Below are 21,359 nucleotides of genomic sequence, written 5' to 3'. Positions count from 1 at the left end.
ATGCAGCTCAGGTCGTAACTGGAGACACCGGCAAAGCTGAGAATGTCAACACTGGACAATCTTTAACTGTGCTCCGCTGCACATCCTGATTTAAAGTCAGTCGGCTGCATTCAGGAATGAAGACGAGACCTGAGGACAGTTTGGGGTCTTAGGTTAGGAGATTAATGTGTTTGTACCGAGTTTAAAAAGGTCCGGTGACACCACTGGTAATAAGCCTTGATAATTAGCAAAACAAAAAAGAACAAGCCAAACGGAGCACGCTGATGTTAGGGAGTGAATACCTGACAAAGTGTCAAGTTTGTGCGTTTGCCATCTACATTAACAACACCAAGGGGATGAAATTACTCAGCCAGACAGACGGCCTCTCTTTAATTACACATGTTTATCTCCACGATATAGCAGTTCTTCCTCACCTCACCACACAGCCACATCAATCACACGTCACCAAATCTTGTCTAAGAAAAGATCTTTATTTATAAAAACAAGTATTACCAATTACATACTGAAAAAAGCAACTTGTCAGAGCCAAGGCAGGTATGAATGATAAATGTTACACGGAGAGGCAATAGTACAAATATACTATGTGTGTTGAAGGAAAAAAAACAAAAAAACAAAAAAAAAAAACAAAGATGATTGGTCTCTTTTGCCTTTAAAACAAGTCAGCGGTAAAACTCAGACTTAAAAAGAACACATTGCATAATGCTCTCACCCACTGCTCCCTCACATACAAACCCTGAAATTCAAACCATACAGAAAAACAATTAAAAAAAAAAAAATCATAGACAAAAATGTGCTTTTGTCCTCCTCTTAAATTAAACAATATCTCCCCAATCTGTCTGTTTAAACTCGAGTCTCCTCTGAGTAAAGAAGCCTCCCAAAGTGTTTTCATGTAAAACGACACAAGATGCACATGTGCAGGCATGAATGGCTAAATATCAAATAAAGAGCAAGTAGTGATTTTTTTGTTTACAGGTTTGCTAAGAAATCTGACCATAGGAGAAGAATGAGACCCTGCTGAAGTATCTGTTAGTGTGAAGCAGGCTGTGTCTATAGTGTCAACATTTAGAAACAGAGCAAGGAATGGTTTCTGAAGCAGGACGTCAAAATGTTTTAGAGGTTTAGTGGTGCATGTTCCCGGCTTCACATTTTAAGAACTGGTTTGATGTGTTGTACTGGTCCAAGTCAAAACACAGCAGCTGAAAATGTCACTATTTTTTTTTTTTTTTTTCACAGGGGGAGTAAAAGAAAAAGTTGGAAATTAAGGTATCAAACACAAAAAGAGGCAGTTGGTACATAAAATCTAAGAAAATTAAAAAAAAAAAAAAAAAAAAAAATGCTTTGTCACAGGAATAGGAGCACATGATAAAAACACGCAACATGAACAGATGAAATAATCAACATGTGGTCTTATGGGTCTGGTCCATGCACACACACAAAAACACACTCATTCAAAAAGGTCCATATTCATTTTCCCTCCCACACAGACACACACATAGCCACAGGTTTACTGTATGACAAATATACACACACCTGCCTTTTCTTGTCTACACCTGTGCTCATTCCAACTGAGAGAAAATAACTCTACACAAGAAAATAACTCCTATATAAACATTCTCAATCTACAGGACGACCGCCGGTCTGCCGGCGCGTCCCAACCTCCCAACAATCCCAGTAAGGGACCATTTAAATTAATGAGCCAAAACTACTGCAGTCATCCCATTTTCTTTTTATATACAGTATATATAGCCTACATGGAAGTCTACATACAAATTCATCATTAGGATGTGGGTGTTGGCAGCAACATGTCGACCATGACAGAACTCATCAAAAATGTTGACAATAGCAAGAAAAAAACAAACAAAAAACAAAAACAAGCAGGATGACAACACCAGAATTAAATGATTGTCAACAAAGGTGATTGCCTTTACAGAAGAAGAACTATAATTTAAAAACAGAATATATTTTTGTTGCTACACTTGAATGAATTTGTAAAAAGTAGGTATGTATGTGGATGTGTGTGCTGCATGAAAAGTTTCTGCCTGCAACACAACCACTTTCTTTGGATGCCAACCCTCATCTTCTGATCCCATCCGTGGAGAGAGAGAAAGAGAGAGAGAGAGAGCACGGCGTGGGGGGGTGGGGGTGGGGGGGGGGGGGGGTTGAGAGGGAGAGAGTCTGTGCATCTGGATCTTCTCTCCTCAGTAGCAGTGGTAGGGCAGGGACGGCCCAGTCTGGGTGATGCACACTATCAGTTTTTCTGGAGGGACAAAGCAAAGATGCGCTGATTGATTATTGTGAAAACAGACGCACAAAAAACTACACTTAGTTAATTTACACACTAAACAAGGAAACACAAAGACTCACTATGGGGTATAAGTATGGCACGTTGCACAGTTGTGCTGTCACAATAACTACAAATTCAATAATACTTTAATACCAATATTAAATTAACTTGGATATAGTTTGATTTCAGTATTGAATTTTATTTAATTCTATGAAAAAATATTTCAGGAAGCTGCTAAACATTATGTTACTGTAATCACATTAGTACATACAATTATCCTGTGACCCGTTGAATTAAAAGTGTGCATCAACATCCATTAAAAATATCTTATTGATAATAAATAGGACTCTTATTCTCTTATATTATATATTATATAGTCGATCACACAAACTGAACAAGCTCATTAAAGAGCAAAACAGTGAGACATGACGTCATCTTGTTATTTGTAATCAACTGAGAAACGTATCTACACTGCTCACTGATCAATCATTCTTCTAACAAGTTTGTTTTCCTGTTTAATCCCCATTCTGTCATTATCAAACTGACATGAAGTTACTCAATATCAGGCAATAAGTCACTAATTCCTAAACACAACACAAAGATCTAATACAGCGAATGTGTTTATATCCTGCCACATGTTGTTGTTGTAATACCCTGCAGAGCCACAAGACAGTGCTCTGACACACAACTCATGGACACGTGGCCAAAGGCAGCAAAAGACAGAGCTGCAACTGAGAATAGACCAATAATTCACAACATGGAAATAGTATCAAACACTGCACTACATTTATAATGTGAGTGTAAATCCACTCCGGCAGTTACTGCTAAAGATACACAAAGCTGCTTTGAGATGACAAAGATCAAACCAAATGTCACAACCAAAACCCACTTTAGCAAAAGTAACAAAGCTGTTAAAGGAAGTTTGGTAAACATTACTTTTGTTCTCTGCCCTTGTTTTAAAATAGACATAATATTTTTTCTATTAAAATTAACATTGGTATAAAAGTTTAAGTCCTGTTATTGTGACAACACAACTGCACAAACAACATTTATTATTCTGAGGATTTCAGTTGTTATTGTCAGCCTGGGGTTCTCTACACTGACAGACTGCATGGACCACAATGCACAAGGAGCACCTTGCAGCATACTATACCAGCATGTACACATCACATCAGGGTATCATAGAGCTAAGTATCAGTGCGATGGACCTCAGTCAGTGTTTCAGTACACCATCATAGACAGAGACCAGGTTCCACTCGGGGTCTGATGTAGTAAGAGACAGAGGAGAAGAACTCAAGAGTCCATGCAGGACGTGAGGTCAGTTGGACATACCATGCTGTTACATGCAGAGGGGGGGTAGAGGGGAGGGGGGAGGGCTAACCATCGTAGGAGTCCAACAGAGGCAGGGAGCCCTTTCTGCCCCCATACACCCCTCGCTGAGAGACAACCAGAGAAAGAGAGAGAGAGGACGTGAGTGTGAGAAAAGAAACTTGTCAGTAATTGTGAGGTTTTAAAGGCTGCCAACGAAAAAGGTTCAAGTCAGGAAAAGATTTCATAGCGGTGCAGGAGATTCGGGGTTAGTGTAGTTAAATGAGCGATCCAGCATGTGAATGTGTGTAAGCGTGATTTAAAGTACCGGTAAAGTGTCTGTGGTCTCATCCAGAGTGTGTCTCCTCTCCCTCTGGTCCAGTGTAGAGTAGGCCTCTGAGATGTGATGAGAAAAATTAACAGGTGTCATCTTGACAAACACGTTTTCCATAAGTTCATTGTGATCAAAAGCAGTGACGATAAATGTACTAACCGGGGCCAAGGTCATTTAGTGGAATCAGGTCCCTCTTTTCTCCTGAGATGAAGCAAAACAGTGTCACACAAAGACAAAAACAAACTTTACACAAACTTTTATCTTATATAAAATAAACCATTTGTAACTATTTTACCAAATGTAGGATATAAAAGTGGCTAAAATCATTTAAACCAAACATTATTTCTTTGACACCGACCTCTGTCCAGCAGTGGTGTGGTGCTGTCTTCATAGGTGCCGTTAGCTCGGGTGCTCGGGCCGTTGGTGGTGTTGGTGTTGGGGTTGAGGTTGACCATGAAGTCCGTCTTCTTCCAGCCGTCCTTCTCAAGAGGCCGACGGAGCTCCTTATGGGCCCAGACCAGCTGCAGCACCTGGCCCGCCCCCCGCACCTCACGATCTGAACGTTTGCTGTTGGATACAGGAAGACACGATCAGGCTCTTTGCCTTGTGCCCAGAGTGGGGGGGGGGGTATCGAACCTGTACCATTTTCCTCCCATAACCTGAGCTTACTTTACAAAACACACTTACCCGTCCTTGTTAATCAGCACCAGCCTCTCAATGCCCTGCGAGGCTCGGAGGGTCTTTGCTGCCTCCAAACTGTTGCCTAGCACTTCAGTGAGCGTGCTCAGGACAGACACCACCGTCTCCTCTGATAGAGCGCGCCCAGACTGACTCTGGCCTCCAGGCAGGTTGGCCACCAGGTGAGGCACTGCATGCAACCCTACAGTGGAAACACAATATAATTTAGCTTTGCCAAAAGTTGTAGCGAAGAACATTGTAGACAGAAAAATAAATCTCAAAATTAATCAAGAATAATTATAAATTTAAATCATATTCTTAAGAATTTTCTACAGGCTAACATCCTTACCGAGCAGTTCGCAGTTGCGGTTGTCGATTGCGAGGTTCCTCAAGGCTCCAGACATTGCTCTGACCACGCGGTCATTGCCATGAGCCAGTAGTTCTGCCATCATGGGAAGACCTTTCTCAAGACGCACAGTGGCGCGGATATATCGACCATACTGAGGAACAAGCAGACAGAAGGAGTAATGAATGTCATTTTACACCAACAATAACTTCGTAACACAGACAGTATTCATCACAGCTGACTAGTCAGATATAAACTAACTGAAAATGCTCATTCAGACAATGAAAATATTACTAGTAATTTGTATTTTCTGATAATAAACAGTTTGTTTAGAAACGGTACTAACAGTCCATCGACCGGCACACAGGTTCTGGATGGCACCAGCCGCAGCCTCCAGCACCGAGGGGTTCTTGCTCTCTCTGAGCAGCGATGTGTAAACACGAACCACCTCTGGTTGGAACAACAGCTCATAACCTGAAGTCGACAGAAAGAGTGAAGTTAGTTTCAAATGGAGTTTGACAAACTTCATTATTTGTGCTGAACCCAGGTAAAACCAAAAACCAGAAATTATTTCCACCAGTTGAGCTGGGTGTTGTGAAAAGTTTCAGACTCAATGTGAAGCATCTTTGGCCCTGTCCAGACCTGGCATTAGCAGGTGTCTCAGGTGATCCAAATACCAGTGGACAGCTCTAAGTACAGGTGTGACGTGTTTGAGATCAGAATACGTTCAGAGGTGGTCTGGGCCACATTCTTTTAGCAGTGTGAACACAAATGTGTCTGGGGCCCCACTGAAGGACTGCTCAGCTGACGTCCTCTGCCACAGTCAATTAGTCCTGCTACAGTTTCGTAATGAACCAAAAATATTTATACACTTCTCAAAGAGTTTCCTCTTCATTGATTTATTTGTGATGGTCCACCACAATATAAACACTGACCGCCACATCTTGATTTTATTTAATATAATATAATTTCAATCGGCTAAAACCTTAATTCATTGTCGAGCTGTTCATAGTGCATTGATCCGCTCAGCCCCTCCTTACCCCACACTCTCTCTCACAAACACAAACAACAACAGACCCGTCTGTCGTAGTGAGACTGGCTAGAAACAACAATGAATTTGGTCTTTGCAAAAAGAAAAGATGTTCAGTGAGATCCAAAAGTCTGAGACCACCTTTGACAATGTGTTTATTTGAATAAAGAGCAAACAGTGATCACAAGTGGTCACTGGAGATACATGTGGAGACGGATTCTAATGCCAGGTGTGAACTGACGTACTTAGAGCTGACGCATGTTGATGCCAGATCTGAACAGAGCCTTAATCTGTGAGGCTGAAGAAGACCAGTACTTGCTTAATCATCATACTCTCATGATCATATAATGTGGTGCAGACATTATAATAAAACATATAAACAAAACGAAAAAAATGGAATTTAAAAAATAAATAAATAAAAACCTAGATGATATAATTTGAAATAAAATGACAAACTATTGAAATAAAACAAGTGACAAAAGTCTTCTCTTACAGGAAATCTGTTTATGTTTAGCAGTCAGAAGTGAACCTTGACAGGACATAAGGGGAATTTGTACTCGGAGCTACTCTACATACTGATGAATTCATGATTTGAAGGGAAGAGAGAGACACATACCTTTAGCAGGTGTTGTTCTCTTTGGAATATCCACCTGATCTCCACTTCCATCATCTCCATCCTTCTTTCCTGTAGCAAGAAAAAAAAAAAAAAAAAAAAAAAAAAAACAGAGAGCATGAAAGTTTGAGCTGAAGAAATGATACAGATTACGTGAGGCTGGTTGAGATGAGCATCCAGTTATTCTCAGTCCTCTACTTTGGTACATTACTATATAAAACGCAAGCATGCAACCAGCGGAACAAGCACTTTGAGCATGCAGTGTGACATCAAGTGATCATGCCCATATACTGCATTTGAATTCAACATTATTATATATTCTTAATTCTCTAGTGAACGATTATTATGCGTTAGTAAAGTGAGTGATGACAGAGTGGTCAATAGTTTCAAAAAGCTCACGAGAGAAGAATCTTACCTTTGGAAAACCACTCATCTAAACACAGCAGAGAGAGAGGAGCAAGTGAGGAAGGGTGGGAAGAAAGAAGGGAGAAAGGCAAGAGGAAGGAAGGAGGAGAGAGAGGAGGAAAAGGAGGGAAACAGTGGTAGAGTGTGAAATACAGCGACAGGTGCTTCTGCCACCAACAAGCTCAAACCCACCAGCAGCTATTCATCTTTCAACAGCAAATCTCTCAGAGTAACTCGAAGCTGTAACAGCTGTCTGACACTGACCTTTGCCCTTTCGAGAGCCAAAGCAGCCACCTTTGTTAGCAGGGGCTGGTGCCTGGTTGAGGGGTGTGTTCTCTGCATAACGTTCACAGCCGGGAACCTCGCGGTGAACATGGTAGGACAGATTCCTCAGGAGGCAGACGCAGTTCTCCACCAACTGCAGGAAGAAAAGACACACATGGAGATGTACTGAAAACGTTGCTTTTTACATGTAAAAATTTTTAACTGTCCTAAGTAAATACGTACCTTATTATCCACATCTTTGCGGTTGATCTGTGATTGGACGATGTACATGAGTGAATCCACCAATCCTGTGCATTCTCTCAGCTTCCGCCTGGCCTCGCTGCGTTCTGAACTCACATTCCTGGTGGAGAGAAGTTAAGCACATAATTACATGTTTTCTTCTCAAAATAAGTCTCTCTCTCTCTCCTTTCGGTAACATTCTTTTCTTTGCCTTCATTGATCCCTTTCATACCTAAGGCAGCCAGCAGTGTTGGTCAAGGCGGTCTCCCACTCCAGATGGCGTGGTTTGCAGCTCTCCTCTCCACTGTTGCTCCCTCGCTCCCAGCCCGAGTGGGGAACTATCACCTCATCAGCTAGGGCGTGCAGGGCGTGGTCCACAATCTCCATCTTTACGGAATCGTGGGATGAGAGGTTCCACAAGGTGCCTGGGACAATGTAATAAATATTGTTACTATCAGTGCAATAAAAGACACGCGTGCCTGTTCTAATAATAAAATGCATGACTCATGCCACTGCTCTCAAAACGTTGATTTGATTTTTGGTTTCTTCCTCATCTGTCTCTTGACTTGTCAAGTAGTTTTAAATAATCAAGTAAGGCCTTCAGACAACATGATGTCATTCTTTTGATTCAAAGAGATCAATTTTGTTCATATTCTGTGTGTAAAAACAGATTAGATGCGTTTGTTGGTAGCTGATAACCATTTCACACCTGGACTGAAACACACACACACACACACTGCTTCTATTACATATTATGGAAGGTTTTGGAAAACCTTATGATGACATGAGATCTATTAGTACATCAGTTTTGTATAATGAGCATTATCTACTGTGATTACATCTCTCTGAAGTCTGTAAAGTAGCAGAGGGACAGCAGTCACTTTTATAATATGGTGTAAGCCAGAACCACTATAAAATAAGTTTGAAATATGATACAGAGCAAACACATGAAAATCAATGTTATGCACAATACACCACCACATATGCCATTAACTGTTTGATTCATTTCATTTCCTCTTGTAACTTCTCATCCATGCCAGATTGCATATAGTTGTGTGTTTTGGGACCAAAGCAATCCTAGGTGTGTGTGTGTTTGAATACTAACTCAGTAAGTGAAATCAAAAAGCTAAAACATATAACAAGAAAATACATATAAAAAAAATACAACACAAATGATCCATATAAAACAGTATATCATCACTGATACCTGTGATAGTGTCAGTGAGGTCCTGGTCATGGGTTTTCCTCAGTAACCTGACCAGAGCGGGAACTCCGTCGCAGTTCTTGATGGCAATCTTGTTGTCTTGATCTCGCCCATATGAAATATTCTTCAGTGCTCCGCAGGCCGAGTGGTGCACATCCTTGCTGGGGTGGTCCAGCATCGACACCAAGGATGGGATACCCTTCAGGCGACGCACTTCTGACTTAACCTAGACACACGCAGGCAAAATTTGCAAGCTCACATCAAGGATTTTTCAAACAGCCACCGTACAAAAAGTGTTTGTTAAAAACCGTTATTTTGCAGTTGAATGTGACCTTTGTTTCACCTTGTCATTTTTGAATGTGAGATGCTGGAGGAAGGCAGCAGCATTGGTCTTGACAGGGTCCAGACGGTAGTTCAACATGGCGATGACCTCTGGCAGCTCAGGCTGTCTCCAGGAGGTGGGAGGAGCCTTCCTTAGTGTGCTGTCCAGTGAAGCCATGCTCCCCCTCTCCAATGTCATGGGAACGCCCCAGGCATAATGGTCAACTCCTCCCATGTCACCATCCAAAGTATCCTCGCAGCTCCTGTATGTTGTCCAAAGATGTCACAGATTAAATGCAGTGCAGGTGTATTACATACATACATACATACATACATACATAGGCAACACAGTGTCTCTGTGTTTTACCTGAGTCTTCGTCTGTCCATACCCCCAGGGCCGGCCCCCAGACGTGGCATGGTACCATAGCCCCCAGGGTGCATGGGTGGAGGCCCCATGCCATAGTCATCATATCCCACGCTGCGCTGGTCATCCTCCAGACCGTAGTGCCCGTGGCCATAACGCATCTCCATCGCTGAGCCCAGGGCCCTCATTCCCCGGCTTACCTGTGGCTGTGCTGCATAGGGGTCCAGCTGCTGACGGCTTGGGGCCCGGTAGCCAGAATCCAGAGTCCTGTAGCCATCAACCGGCCTGGGGAGAGACGGGAAGGGGAGAGGTAATCAGATTTGTTAAAGTGACTTCCCATCTGAGTGATCCGTTCCATACTGACACAGTGAAGTGGGATCAGCTGAAGTCAAGCTAAATGTCCCAACACCTGTTATCTAGCTTCACAACCCTGATTCTGACCAGGTTTAAAAAAAGATGTCTGACAATTCTTGTCTTAATGTTGGTGTGAAGAAGAACATGTACATCTAGGTGAACCAGAGGTTACTGCCCGGGTATAACCATAAATTCTGCTCTTCAGGCTCAGATTGTTTGGAACATGTAGCTTCCTCCATTATGTTTCCATAAGGTTTCAAAAAGGAAGGAAATCACTGTTAAACCACTTTGGCAACGATATCTGTTGAGTCTTTTCAGCAATTATTGCTGTGACCACTTTTGAAGAACTGAAAAAAAACACATAATGCTTGGTAAATATATAGTGCTCACTTTAAGGTCGGCGGTTTGCCAGTAACTGCAGATGGAGTTTGGTTTGAATGAATGAAAAGGTTGATAAAACATACACGTATGGTCCTCACAAGGATTCATAGCATTCCTCTTAGTAGGGGTCTTATACCTGTAGCGATCATCCATGTGTGAGCCCCTGCTCAGACTAGTGTATGCTTCTGATGGAGGGCCTCCCCGGTAGTCGTCATAAGCCCCGACAGGGCCGTAGTGGTAGTTTCTGGGTACTGTGGCAGTTGGGTAGTCCCCTGCTCCAGCCTGTCTGTAAGGACGGTCCAGTGTGGCGCTGTAGCCGCCCATACCGGACACCGACAATCCCCCATCAATGGACATCGAGTCAGAGGGGAGGACTGTGCGTGAGATTGGTTTCTTCATATGAGGGAGAGTCGTGTCAGGCCGTCGTGTGGTTCCCTCCTCAGAAAACACTGAATGTACTTCCTGGGAGTCATCTTCTGGTGTGTAGCTCTCATCTAGAGCGCCATGTGCAGGGTCCACCATCCTGTACTGTAGCAGAGACATAATACACATTTTTAAAATCACTGAATAAATATCACTTACTGCATAAATATAAGAAAACTAATTACATTTACATTAAACCAACATAAGCAAACACCTACCTGTGTGCCGTTTATGTACGAGTCAGTCAGTTTCAGTCGTTCTATGTCTGCATCCCCTAAACGCCCGTTCTGGGATGAAAGAGAGAAACACATGTGAAATAAAGTGTAAAAATACTTTGATACCACCATTAACTTTACTGAAATATTCATTCCAGTGAAACTGAAGTGTTCGGTGCGGTCTACTTTCACAACCACCCAGATGACATTACTGCTGCTGAAGCACATTCACTGCTGACCAAGTCGTCCCTGCATGTTCGTGGTCTGTGAATCACTGCCAGACTTAGACGAGGACATTTTGGCGTGTGGCCATTCATCCCGACACCCTACTTCCTCCTGCTCTAATCTGTTACATAATCAATGACTGCCACTCTGTATAACTTGGACACTTTGGACACCCTGAGTAATACTTTTTATGTAATATGACTGCCTCAGTTATGAGCAATAGCCTCAAGCTGAATCACACGTGAACATATGATAACCAGACTACTATCTGGGACACTGTTGACTAATACAAAATAAAACAACGGTATGAGCCTTATCAAACACTGGATCCCACTTCACTTGGAGGAGTATGTCATAGTGCACTTTGTGTTATGTCCACGAGGAGGCAGAGCTGTTATTAAAAAGCAACGGGAAGCGAAGATAGTGTTTTCACAAGAGGGGCACAGTTCCTCCACAGCTGATCCATCCTATAATACCACCTCATTTACCAGCAGTTCTCTCGTGCATCTAGAGCTGTGCTGGCAGAGCATATATGTCTTCACCACCATTAATATTTTTAGAAGTAAAACCATGTACAGTTAGGACAAGGCCAAAAACACAGAATGCTTCTGTCTTAGCCTTCATCCTCCAGCTGCTACAAACTAATCACAGGAACCCCTTTCAAGGACTCAAAAGAGACAAAACATGACATCTAATCTATGTCAGCGAGCCCTTAAAGGAGGGAAAATATTTAGGAATATATTTTAAACTATTTTACTCAGTCAGTGTGCAATACCAAGTGCTGAAAGAAACGTGCTTAAATTTCAGCCCCTGAATACTGCACTTCCTGACCATTAAAGCCCTGCTTTATTTGTTCTTCCAAGCCCACGGGCAACTAAGTGAAGTTTACCACCTTGTGATAGTCAAATTCAGGACAAGAAGGAAACAGTAGGTTCATGTCCAACCAAATAACCCATCAGTAAACAAAACAGTACACACAAATTGCAGGGATATGCAATATAGGGGAAAAAAAGCCTTCCATCATAGGATATATTTTCTACTGCAATATAAATTTTGTGAAAAGGTAATTTTTTTTTCTGGAAAATCAACTGAGAAATCATTAATAACTAAAATGAGGGAATGTCTGTTTTTGGTTCATAAATACCTTAAAGATCAAGGTACTCTGTCACACTGACGCAAATGTTGCCCTGCCCATTGATTATCAACACGATTCATTGTGGTAAAATACAAAGATATTTAAGTCCCAGCTGCCATGTTACTCAAATGTGAATATTCACTGGATTTCTTACAATTCTGTCACTGAACATCTTGGGTTTCATACCGTTGGTTCGAAAAAACGAGAAATTTGAAGACATCAATTGGGCTCTCAGAAATTTCTGACATTTTAAAACCCAGAATGATTAATGGAGAAAATGACTGGCAGGTTAACTTGGTCGTAAAAAAATTAGTAAGGTCAAGCCCCAAGCGGTTTGTGTTCAACCTCTGATGTTAGACAAGTGTTTGATAAATGGTGTAAATGAAAATAAAAAGACAAAATTCATTCATTGTGATAAAAAAAAAAAACTAAATACACAACTATGTGACACATGCACGACAGATGGCTGCATACCAAAAGACAACATGCTGGAACAGAGAGGAAAATAACTGAGATTCCACAGCAGGGTCTGATGAAAGGTGTACATGTGTGTGTCAGAGTGTATCCGGTGAGTGACACTGAAAGCAGGCTCAGAGTGTGTGATGATGACCATCTCAGGCATGTTACAAGTAGCAGAAGTATGTGCAGGCACAGACTGATATGTTTAAGAATGAGGGCGAAGAGACAGATGGTCTTACAAGATATACAAACAACGAAGAAAGCCATGATGACACACAAAAACTCAAATACACGGACACACGCTCGCAGAGCACTGATGGAGAGGAGGAGAGACGGAGGAGAGAGGGGATGAGTGATAAATGGGCAGAGGGAGAAAATGATGCATGACTTCAATGGAAGGATTAGATGGAGGGAATGATGATCCATGTGTTGGAAGTGAAAGATGGGAGCTGTAGACGGCTACAAAAGACCCTGGATGGGGGTGTTAAGATTTTGTTGGGGGGTGGTGTTACCTGTGTATGAGGGAGGGGGTGACCCAGGGCAGAGGGGCTGGTGGCAGGGAGGCCCACTCTCCTCCTCTCCTCCTCCAGCGCCCGGGTCAGCTGTTCAAACTGCACCTCCTGCTCCCTGACCGACTCCAGCAGAGCTGCTGCGCTCTCACACTGCTCCATACACACTACACAGCCCCAAGGGGAGAGAGGGGGGGGGGCGTTACACACCTCCATACAGCCTCAAAAACACTACAGCGCAGGCAGGACGAGTCTAACAGAAACAGACACACCTCTCCATACAAACTGCAGCAACATCCACAGGATGCAGAATTCTTGGGCTGATCTTAAGCAGGATCTGATTTGTCTGCTGACAGATTTTGTTTGGGGACTAAGGCCTTTTCGCAAACTCATTAGCAGTGCTGGGATTGCACAACAGCAGATCTCTACTTTTGGCCTCAGTACTGAACATACAGCAGTGACCTCAGTAAAGACATGTTTCTGGTGTAAAATCAAACATCAAACTAAAAAAAGTGTGATGGAGGACTATTACACTGTGCGTTTGTGTACATCTATTCACGAGAAAGCCTGTTGTGGTGGTTTTTTCCTCCACATAGAGACTTAAAAGTGGCTGCTCTGCTCAGACTTCATGTTGGTTTTGGATGTATCTGAGCAGGTCGGCGCTGATGAGACTTATATCACAAGAAGTGTGTTAAATCCACCACTGCCAACAGTAAGTGCAGGGTGAAGTCAATCTAAGATGGTGCTCACTGAAAAGAAAATGTAATGAATGAATGATAAACTACCCAATTAGTGCCAATAAAACTAGAATTCGGATGAGAGGATGCTGTAAACTCGTCAGGTCTGACAAACAGAATATAGGACAAACGCTGCAGGAGGAGGACGGTGATGATGGAGGTCAGTCTTTGAAACCCTGGTTATTGCATTGAACATAAATATTGCAACATATTGATCATGTGGAGATGGCTATTGCAATATTCCCCATACAGATCAATAAACATATCACCACTCAACGCGTGCACGGAGGACTCCTCTGGGTTTTGACCCTTTCAGATGCCACACCAGAAAATATTTCAGTGCAAACTGCAGACAAAGAGATTTTTTGATAAATCTTCTTCAGTTTGTAGACTTTGTATATTTGCTGCAGCTTAACACCTAAATCACATCATTTCCTTTTTTTTAATGCCCTTTATCACTGCAGCACGTCTTTCAAAATGACTTGTTCAAATATTTCTATTTTATTTATTCAAATTCATCTTTAATGTTTTTAATGTTCTATTTTTGTATTAACATGCCTCTGTAAATGTTGAGTTGCCTTTTGTCTGAATGGTGCTATATAAATAAACTTGAATGCCTTAAATCACTGATGTTTGCCAGAACGCTACAAGGAAACTTCCTTTTAAAAAGGAAACAACATTTTTCTTGTTCTTTTAGAGGAATATGGGGCGTCTCATCTCATCTCATCTCATTTGGCTGAGAAACTCCAGAATCAATATACTGTTCACAAGATCATGGTGAAAAAGTTTAAGTTGATTTTCCATATTTGTACATCAAGAACTGAAAATAAAACCATTGATTTTAAATCCAAAAGCTTGGTGTGGGCTTAAATGAACCTTGTCATTTTTATGACCATTTATCCATGCACCAGCAGGATAATCCTTGGTTATACAGTATCTATGCAAAAATACCAAAGAGGATGAGGCCTGTTTCACACAAAGAGAAGCACTTTTTAGAGGAAGCTTGACGACACAAGACATTCATTTGAAGGGAGAACTGCATACTTCTCTCTACAGTTCAAGCACGAAGCAGAACACGCACATCAGCAGAAACACACACTCCCAAAGCTAATTTCAGAGAAAATTAGGAATACACACCTTCACCTGTGGGCGTGGTTTGGTAGAAGAGGTGAGAGATCACGCCAAGGTCAGAGGGTGAGTTCTAGCTGCTCATGTGTAGGAGGTCACCGAACCACCAAGCCCAGAAACGAGGAGAAATGGACTGCAGAGAGAGAGAGAGAGAGAGAGAGAGAGAGACGGAGGGGCGGAGGGAAGAGAATAATAAGGTCAGAGACGGAGAAATGTTTTAGTGAAGGCTAAAGGCACCAGTGTTTGAAAAGCAGCAACATAGTGAGAATACCGTACAATTGTGTCAACAAGGTTGTGTTTGCTCTGAGAGTAGAAAAACACAGCAAAAGACAGAGACATACAGTAGCTCCAGCCTTTAGACACACCCTGTATTTACTCAACATGTGGCCTGCATACAGCAGCTCGCTGCGGTAAGCTGACCAACCTGCAGCTCTTCCTGGGCCAGAGAGCACTGACTGTCAGCAGAAAGGCACAGATGGTTTCAGAGATAGTAACATCCTTCAATAAAAAGTTCATATATTCTCTTATCAACTCATCTTTTCTTTTTTCAGCTTAACCTTGCCTTTTTTTCCCCTTTTTCTTCCAGCTTTTCCTCTCTAATCAGCCTTCATCTAGCTCTGCCCAAACTCTTTCAGTCAGCTACTCTTGTTCTTTCAACTTAACTGCCTTTTATCCCTCCCCCGACAGATCTTTGTTATCTCGGCTGTGGTCTGAGAGAGAGACATTGTTATATCAGAGCCAAACAAGTGGAGACTCAGATCTTCTTATCTGGAGATAGACACTGCTGCAGCAGCCTGGCTCCCCTTAGCCCTGGCTGGGAAGTTGAATCAACCCAAGCATTGCCACACACACACACACACACACACCTGCATGACCGGTTGGACCAGACACAGGAGGGGCAACCAAATTTCAGTTCCCCAATGTCTGTCTCTCTCTCTCTCTGTCTGTCTGTCTAGCCAACATGCACAGACACTCAGAGTCGCGAGTTTGGACAACAAACAGGATCCTGCATTTACTTTTCGCAACAGGTGTTTGTGCGCACGACAGGAAGAGTGTTAACAAGTGCAAACAAAGTAACAAGCAAAACTGAAATGAGTTCAAGAGGAAAGACGGTGACGAATGACTCAAGTTTCACCTGCATCAGATCAGATTGTGCAAAATAAAGACAGACGTGATGATATCACCATGTGATAGACTGTTACGACACCCATTAGCTGGTAAAATGAAACCTGCAGAGGCCGTGTCCATTCCTGGATGTCTGTCAAATGAGTCACACACACACACACACACACACACACACACACACACACACACACACGTATGTGACTGTTTATTTTAAAAAAATCCCCACTTGGGGTGTGCCCAGTGTGGGAAAAAAGGAGGAAAGTGGGATGGCCTGATGAGAAAAGAAAATAAGGAGTGGCTGAAGTGAATTTCACAAGACAAAGGAATGCGTAAAAACCAAAACCAGGATTTGCATGTGGGATAAGACTGACTGACAGGAAGAAATGATGTCACACACACATGTTGCGTTTGGTAGCTGTGACTACCCAGAGCCATAACCTCCCACCTGAGCAAATCACAAACCACTGTCCTGTACCACACATGCCTATATATGGTCATAGCCAGGACAGGCCTGCCTTTACACACCACAGACAGAGAGAGAGAGAGAGAGAGAGACGGGCAGAGAGCTGCAAACAAATAAAACAAGAAGAAGGACTGGTGGCGAAAAAGACAGAAAGGGAGTCAGAGGATGAGCAGGAGGGAAAGAGGGGCCTGGAGATAAGGAGAGGAGTGATGAATAAAAGATAAAAGCTAATCTTGCATTCCTAGCATTGTCTCCTGCCAATTCAGCACAGCAGCCCACCCACTCATCCACTGTGAAACGACCTTAGTGAGACACTGGCTAATAATCATCCAGAGGTCTGCGGCAGCCGTCACAAGAACCCAAACACAGAGACACACAAACTATTTGACCATAATGTGATGCCACATGTAATCACTGTCTCACTCTTCATGTCTTCTCAGAATCAGCATATAATTATTATTAACATGCTACATGCTATCTCATTTCACTAATGAATGCAACTGTCAGTCATACAGGATTAATTATACACTAAGATAAATACTTCTTGGCAAGTTTACTTGGGAATATGTGTGTGTATGTGTGTGTATGTGTGTGTGTGTGTGTGTGTGTGTTTTAACCACAGCCAGAGGAGGGAATTTGCAGCTGTCTGTCCGGGAGGTTGCTGGAACAATGAGAAGTTTGTGCAACTGAGAGCATGAATGCAAGTGTGAAAAGAGTTGGAGAGTGAGAAGGACATCACTGGATACATTTTAGTGTGACTGCATCTGTGTGTGTGTGTGTGTGTGTGTGTGTGTGTGTGTGTGTGGTCGAGTTCATGTTGGTCTTTTACACAGTCATGACTTCAGTCCTCCACCGGTCTCCCTCTTTCACAGCTGTTGGTTTCAGCCTTGAAAGTCAGCAGTGAGTCTCGTTGAACAATGAAAACAATCAGTGTCGCACCACAGCCGCTCCCCTCCCCTTTTCCCCTCTTACCTGCTTCCTGAGAAACAGGATGTTATGGATTCGACATCAGAGATCAGTAAAAGGACGCGGCGGTGGCGGCTTTGGCTCACCAAAAAACATTTTCCACAACTGAACTTCTTGTACACAAAACCATGCGAGCCTATAGCATATACACTTTATTGACCAACCTGGTGGTTGCTTCCTCCATTAACTGTGTTTTTTTTTTTTTTTTGCAGTGAAAAACCCCCGTGGTCAATATGTTGATCATACGCCCACAAACCACTTCCCACTTCACTAATGTTTTCTGTTCTGCTTTCATGACCCTTCGGAAGTAAGCTATGAAACTGCAAGGTTGAATCGTCACATTTCAAATAATATTTTATTTTAAGTTACTAAAGTTTGGTTTGTTTAAGAAGTGTCCCACAGTCTGACTGCTGAATCCTCACATGCTTATTTTCCAGAGAAGCTGAAATGATCAAATCCATTGACAATGATTTTGATAAAGAATTATTTCACTATTTTTGCTAAAAATGTGAATCTCTCTCTCATATACACATACATACAAGGACACTGTGTGTCCAAATACCCATGTATGAGTCAATATTAACAATGTTTTTAAAAATCTTGGGTGAGTGGGTGTTGGAGGGAACAAGAGTGCACAAACAGAGGGTCATGTTCTACTGTCCCAAACTGTAACAAACGGTCAAAATGTCATGCACAGTGCCGTCAGGTCAACAACTCCTCGAGCATCTGACCGAGCCCTGACACACCACGAGTCACATATCTCCATCTGCTTCTAGAGCCATCAGTCAGCAGCATGACTCACTCAACCCTGTCAGAAGACATCTGCAATCACACACATTTGTAACCAACAATACAGCCTTTGTCCACTTAATGAAACTGTTTAATTCAATAAGCGCCTACACCTGCCACCGGCAGCACACACTCCACCTAAAACAACCTATTCACTGTCAAAGTTCACATCTGTTCACGGATCTCGAGGTAACCAACACTGCAATTTGCCTTTTGAGTCAGTGCGATGACACCGGCGCTGGTTTAAGCTGAGCGTGGCTTGTAATGAGATTGAAGCTTTAGCCCAGTAATCCACTTACCTCCTAACACATACACACATCATGTTGACATGCACGCAAATATATACACACACATTAGGCCCTTTGTGGATTAACCTGCACACCTAAAGAGAGCAGACACAATTGGAGTCGGTGTTGGGAGCATGCATCAACGGTCAAACAATGACTTGGAGGCAAGTAGTCAGGAAAGGCTGATACATGGGTGTTCATGGTCACATATGGTGTTATTAGTGGCGGCACCTGCACCACAGGCCCCGTGATACCCGCACACACACTGTATAACCATAAACCACGGCAGTGCTAGAGCCCACAAGGATGGCACTAAAATGCACTGCAATGCATGAAACCAGTGTTTACAAGAGAGAAGCTAGTTTACTTGTTCACACTCAGGCTGACAGTTATCCCCACCCAGGCATTTATTTTCCTACCTAAGCAAGTTCGCACAGGACCCACCCAACAGGTTCACAGACTGACAAACTCAAAATCCCAGGCTGCGTGACTACAACTACAACTGCAGGACCACCACCCTTTACACAGACTCAACGCACAGGACACAAACACGTCTAGTCAAACAAGTAGTGGAGGTTTCCAACCACCTTAAACTACACTCTTCTCTCTGGGGTGATAAAAAAAAAAAAAAACCTGCAGATAAAACCGTCTGCGTCCGACAGAAAGACGCTTAAGACCGAGATAACACCGACAGCAACACTAACTAGGTCAAACCACAGTAAATGTATATGGCCGGGGAATCAAACCCGGCCGACTTCAGCGGTGCAAACCCGCCTGACCATCACGTTGACCCCCTGTTGATCTCCAAGCCCCCCTCCTCAATTGCAAACCTTGCCCTGAACCAGCAGCACTTACCTAGCACCCCCTGATCCGAGACACAAAAATCCCACATGCAATCCTGAATTGATTTGCCAACGTAACACATCAATCCGGGGCAGGACCAACGAGCAGACAGCACTAGCTTAACACAGCCACACACGTTGGTATAAAATGACTCCCACGAACAAAGACTCACGCATTTGAGCACCGAGTTGCCCGGCGGTGGTCGCTTTGCGGTGGTTTGCGGTTCAGATAAATGACAATGTCGGAAATCAAATCAGCCCAGTTGGCTACAATGCTAGCTCAGCTACCCTGTGACCCGGTTTGGCTGTCTTGCTACGTTAGCATCACAATAACCCACATACCCGACAAGCAGGCTAGCGTTAGCATTACAAACACAGGTTAATCACAAGAGCTGGGGTTGGCGTGTGTTCAGCCAAGCGGCCTTTTAAGCTAATTCAGACGCCATTGTATGTTTTAGCTTTTGCTAACGGGGGCCGGTTTGAGTCAGTTATCACAGGCGGGCAACGGAACTTTAAGTTAGCATCGAAAGCTAACGTTAGCCTCGGAGAGTCGTGTTGCTGATATGTCGATGTGACCACTCCTTGCCAACGCTGCAGTGCACCGACTATCTGTGTATTGGGGGGGAAAAAAACAAAACAAAAAAAAAAAAAAAAAACAACCTGGGCCCCTTCATATCAACCATCTGAAAATATTTCTGTATTTCACTCACCTGTTCGCGGAAAGCCTGGCCTGACGCCTTCCAGATCGCTCCGTTTTTCGGTGTGTTTTCTCCCCTCTTTTCCCCTCCTTCTCCGGGTTCTGGGTCAAGCTCGTTAAAGACGAAGCGACATCACCGAGTTTTCTATCAGAGAGAGGGCGGGGTCAGCCAGCGGCTTTACCGTAAACCCTGCGCACACACAAATCCTCTCCTCATACAGGTGTTTGTTTGTCACCACTTGCGAGACGGGCCCACTCATTCAGTAGTCAGCGACCGGAACAAAGCCCTTATATTCCCGTGGGTCTAAAACTATCATTACCCCATATTATACATGGCTGCTTGAATATTTCTCCACATGCTCAGAAACCAACCAGAAATCATTAATTGGTTAATTCATGTGTCAGTTAATTGGCTAAAAAAAAAAAAAGAAAAAAAAAAAGGGAATATTTGCTAGTTTCCCAGTTTTCTATGACAGTAAACGCATCACGTTTGTGGTTTTGACTGTTGGGTCAGACAACAAAGGCCTTTCCCCGCTATTTTCTTATGTAAACAGATGTATTGATAAAGAAAGGGAATTGCTGGTTGCAGCCTCGCAGTAATTCTGTGATGGATTAATACTAGCTTGCCCCAGCCTCTCTGTGTGCTAATTACTTGACATGCAGAAAAAATTGGAATCACAAATGAGCACAATACAAGGTCAAACAATTTAGGTGTTAAAACCAGATTTTGAGACAGAGCCCCTCTACAAGACAAGGGTGGTTGTTCTGGTTGATAATGTACGTACATATGATATGATCAAGCATATGATTATAAAAGGGGAGTAGGGGATTTAAATTCTCTGGCAGTAGTGTAATAAATAGGCTACCTCCCACTGCCTCCTCTCTCCTCCCATTTTCCATGTGTCGCTCCCTCTCCCTCACATATACACCCACTGATGTTATTTCATTGATTGCCCAAGAACAATAGCCTGAGGGGAAGCAGCATTTCTTGGGGAAGTACAACAACAGCATTCCACACCAATGTGACAAAACTAGTGACACGTAAAACCACTACCAGTGACCATCACATCATCAGCATGTGTCCGATCAGCAACACATAAAGTAATGGATGAACCACGTATGACCAGGGAACTATTATGGGATCACTGCATAACTGTGATTAAGAGGCAATGAAATGCAAACTTAATGTTTTTTTCATGATTCCTTTTACAGCTTTTAGAGTATTTCTGCTTC

At 42.9% G+C, this 21,359-nt stretch overlaps 1 protein-coding gene across 9 annotated transcripts; it reads right to left on the bottom strand.

The window, feature by feature from the left end:
- Positions 1-451: 451 nt before the first annotated feature.
- On the bottom strand, positions 452-20,296 carry LOC139637857 (catenin delta-1-like). Of its 9 annotated transcripts, XM_071506777.1 has the most exons (21): positions 20,140-20,292; positions 14,967-15,090; positions 13,096-13,259; positions 10,768-10,836; positions 10,263-10,654; positions 9,395-9,676; positions 9,050-9,290; positions 8,710-8,932; positions 7,735-7,927; positions 7,506-7,623; positions 7,263-7,416; positions 7,009-7,026; positions 6,597-6,665; positions 5,297-5,424; positions 4,954-5,104; positions 4,614-4,806; positions 4,285-4,493; positions 4,086-4,127; positions 3,921-3,988; positions 3,617-3,720; positions 452-2,257 (listed from the first exon to the last, which is right to left on the bottom strand). In XM_071506777.1, exons 3-20 carry the CDS (start codon positions 13,252-13,254, stop codon positions 3,661-3,663), a joined length of 2,769 nt encoding a protein of 922 aa, XP_071362878.1. In that variant the 5' UTR covers positions 13,255-13,259; positions 14,967-15,090; positions 20,140-20,292; the 3' UTR covers positions 452-2,257; positions 3,617-3,660. The 9 variants fall into 9 exon arrangements, with proteins under 9 accessions (XP_071362878.1, XP_071362880.1, XP_071362879.1 ...); XM_071506779.1 differs by lacking the exon at positions 3,617-3,720; XM_071506778.1 differs by lacking the exon at positions 7,009-7,026.
- Positions 20,297-21,359: the final 1,063 nt, after the last annotated feature.

This window comes from Trachinotus anak, unplaced genomic scaffold (genome assembly GCF_046630095.1).
Source record: "Trachinotus anak isolate AG129_WGS33_773 ecotype Australia unplaced genomic scaffold, CSIRO_AGI_Tana_v1 ptg000021l, whole genome shotgun sequence".
NCBI lineage: Eukaryota > Metazoa > Chordata > Actinopteri > Carangiformes > Carangidae > Trachinotus > Trachinotus anak.
The sequence above is the reverse complement of the archived record's forward strand: the minus strand, read 5'-3'. Positions and strand labels throughout refer to the sequence as shown.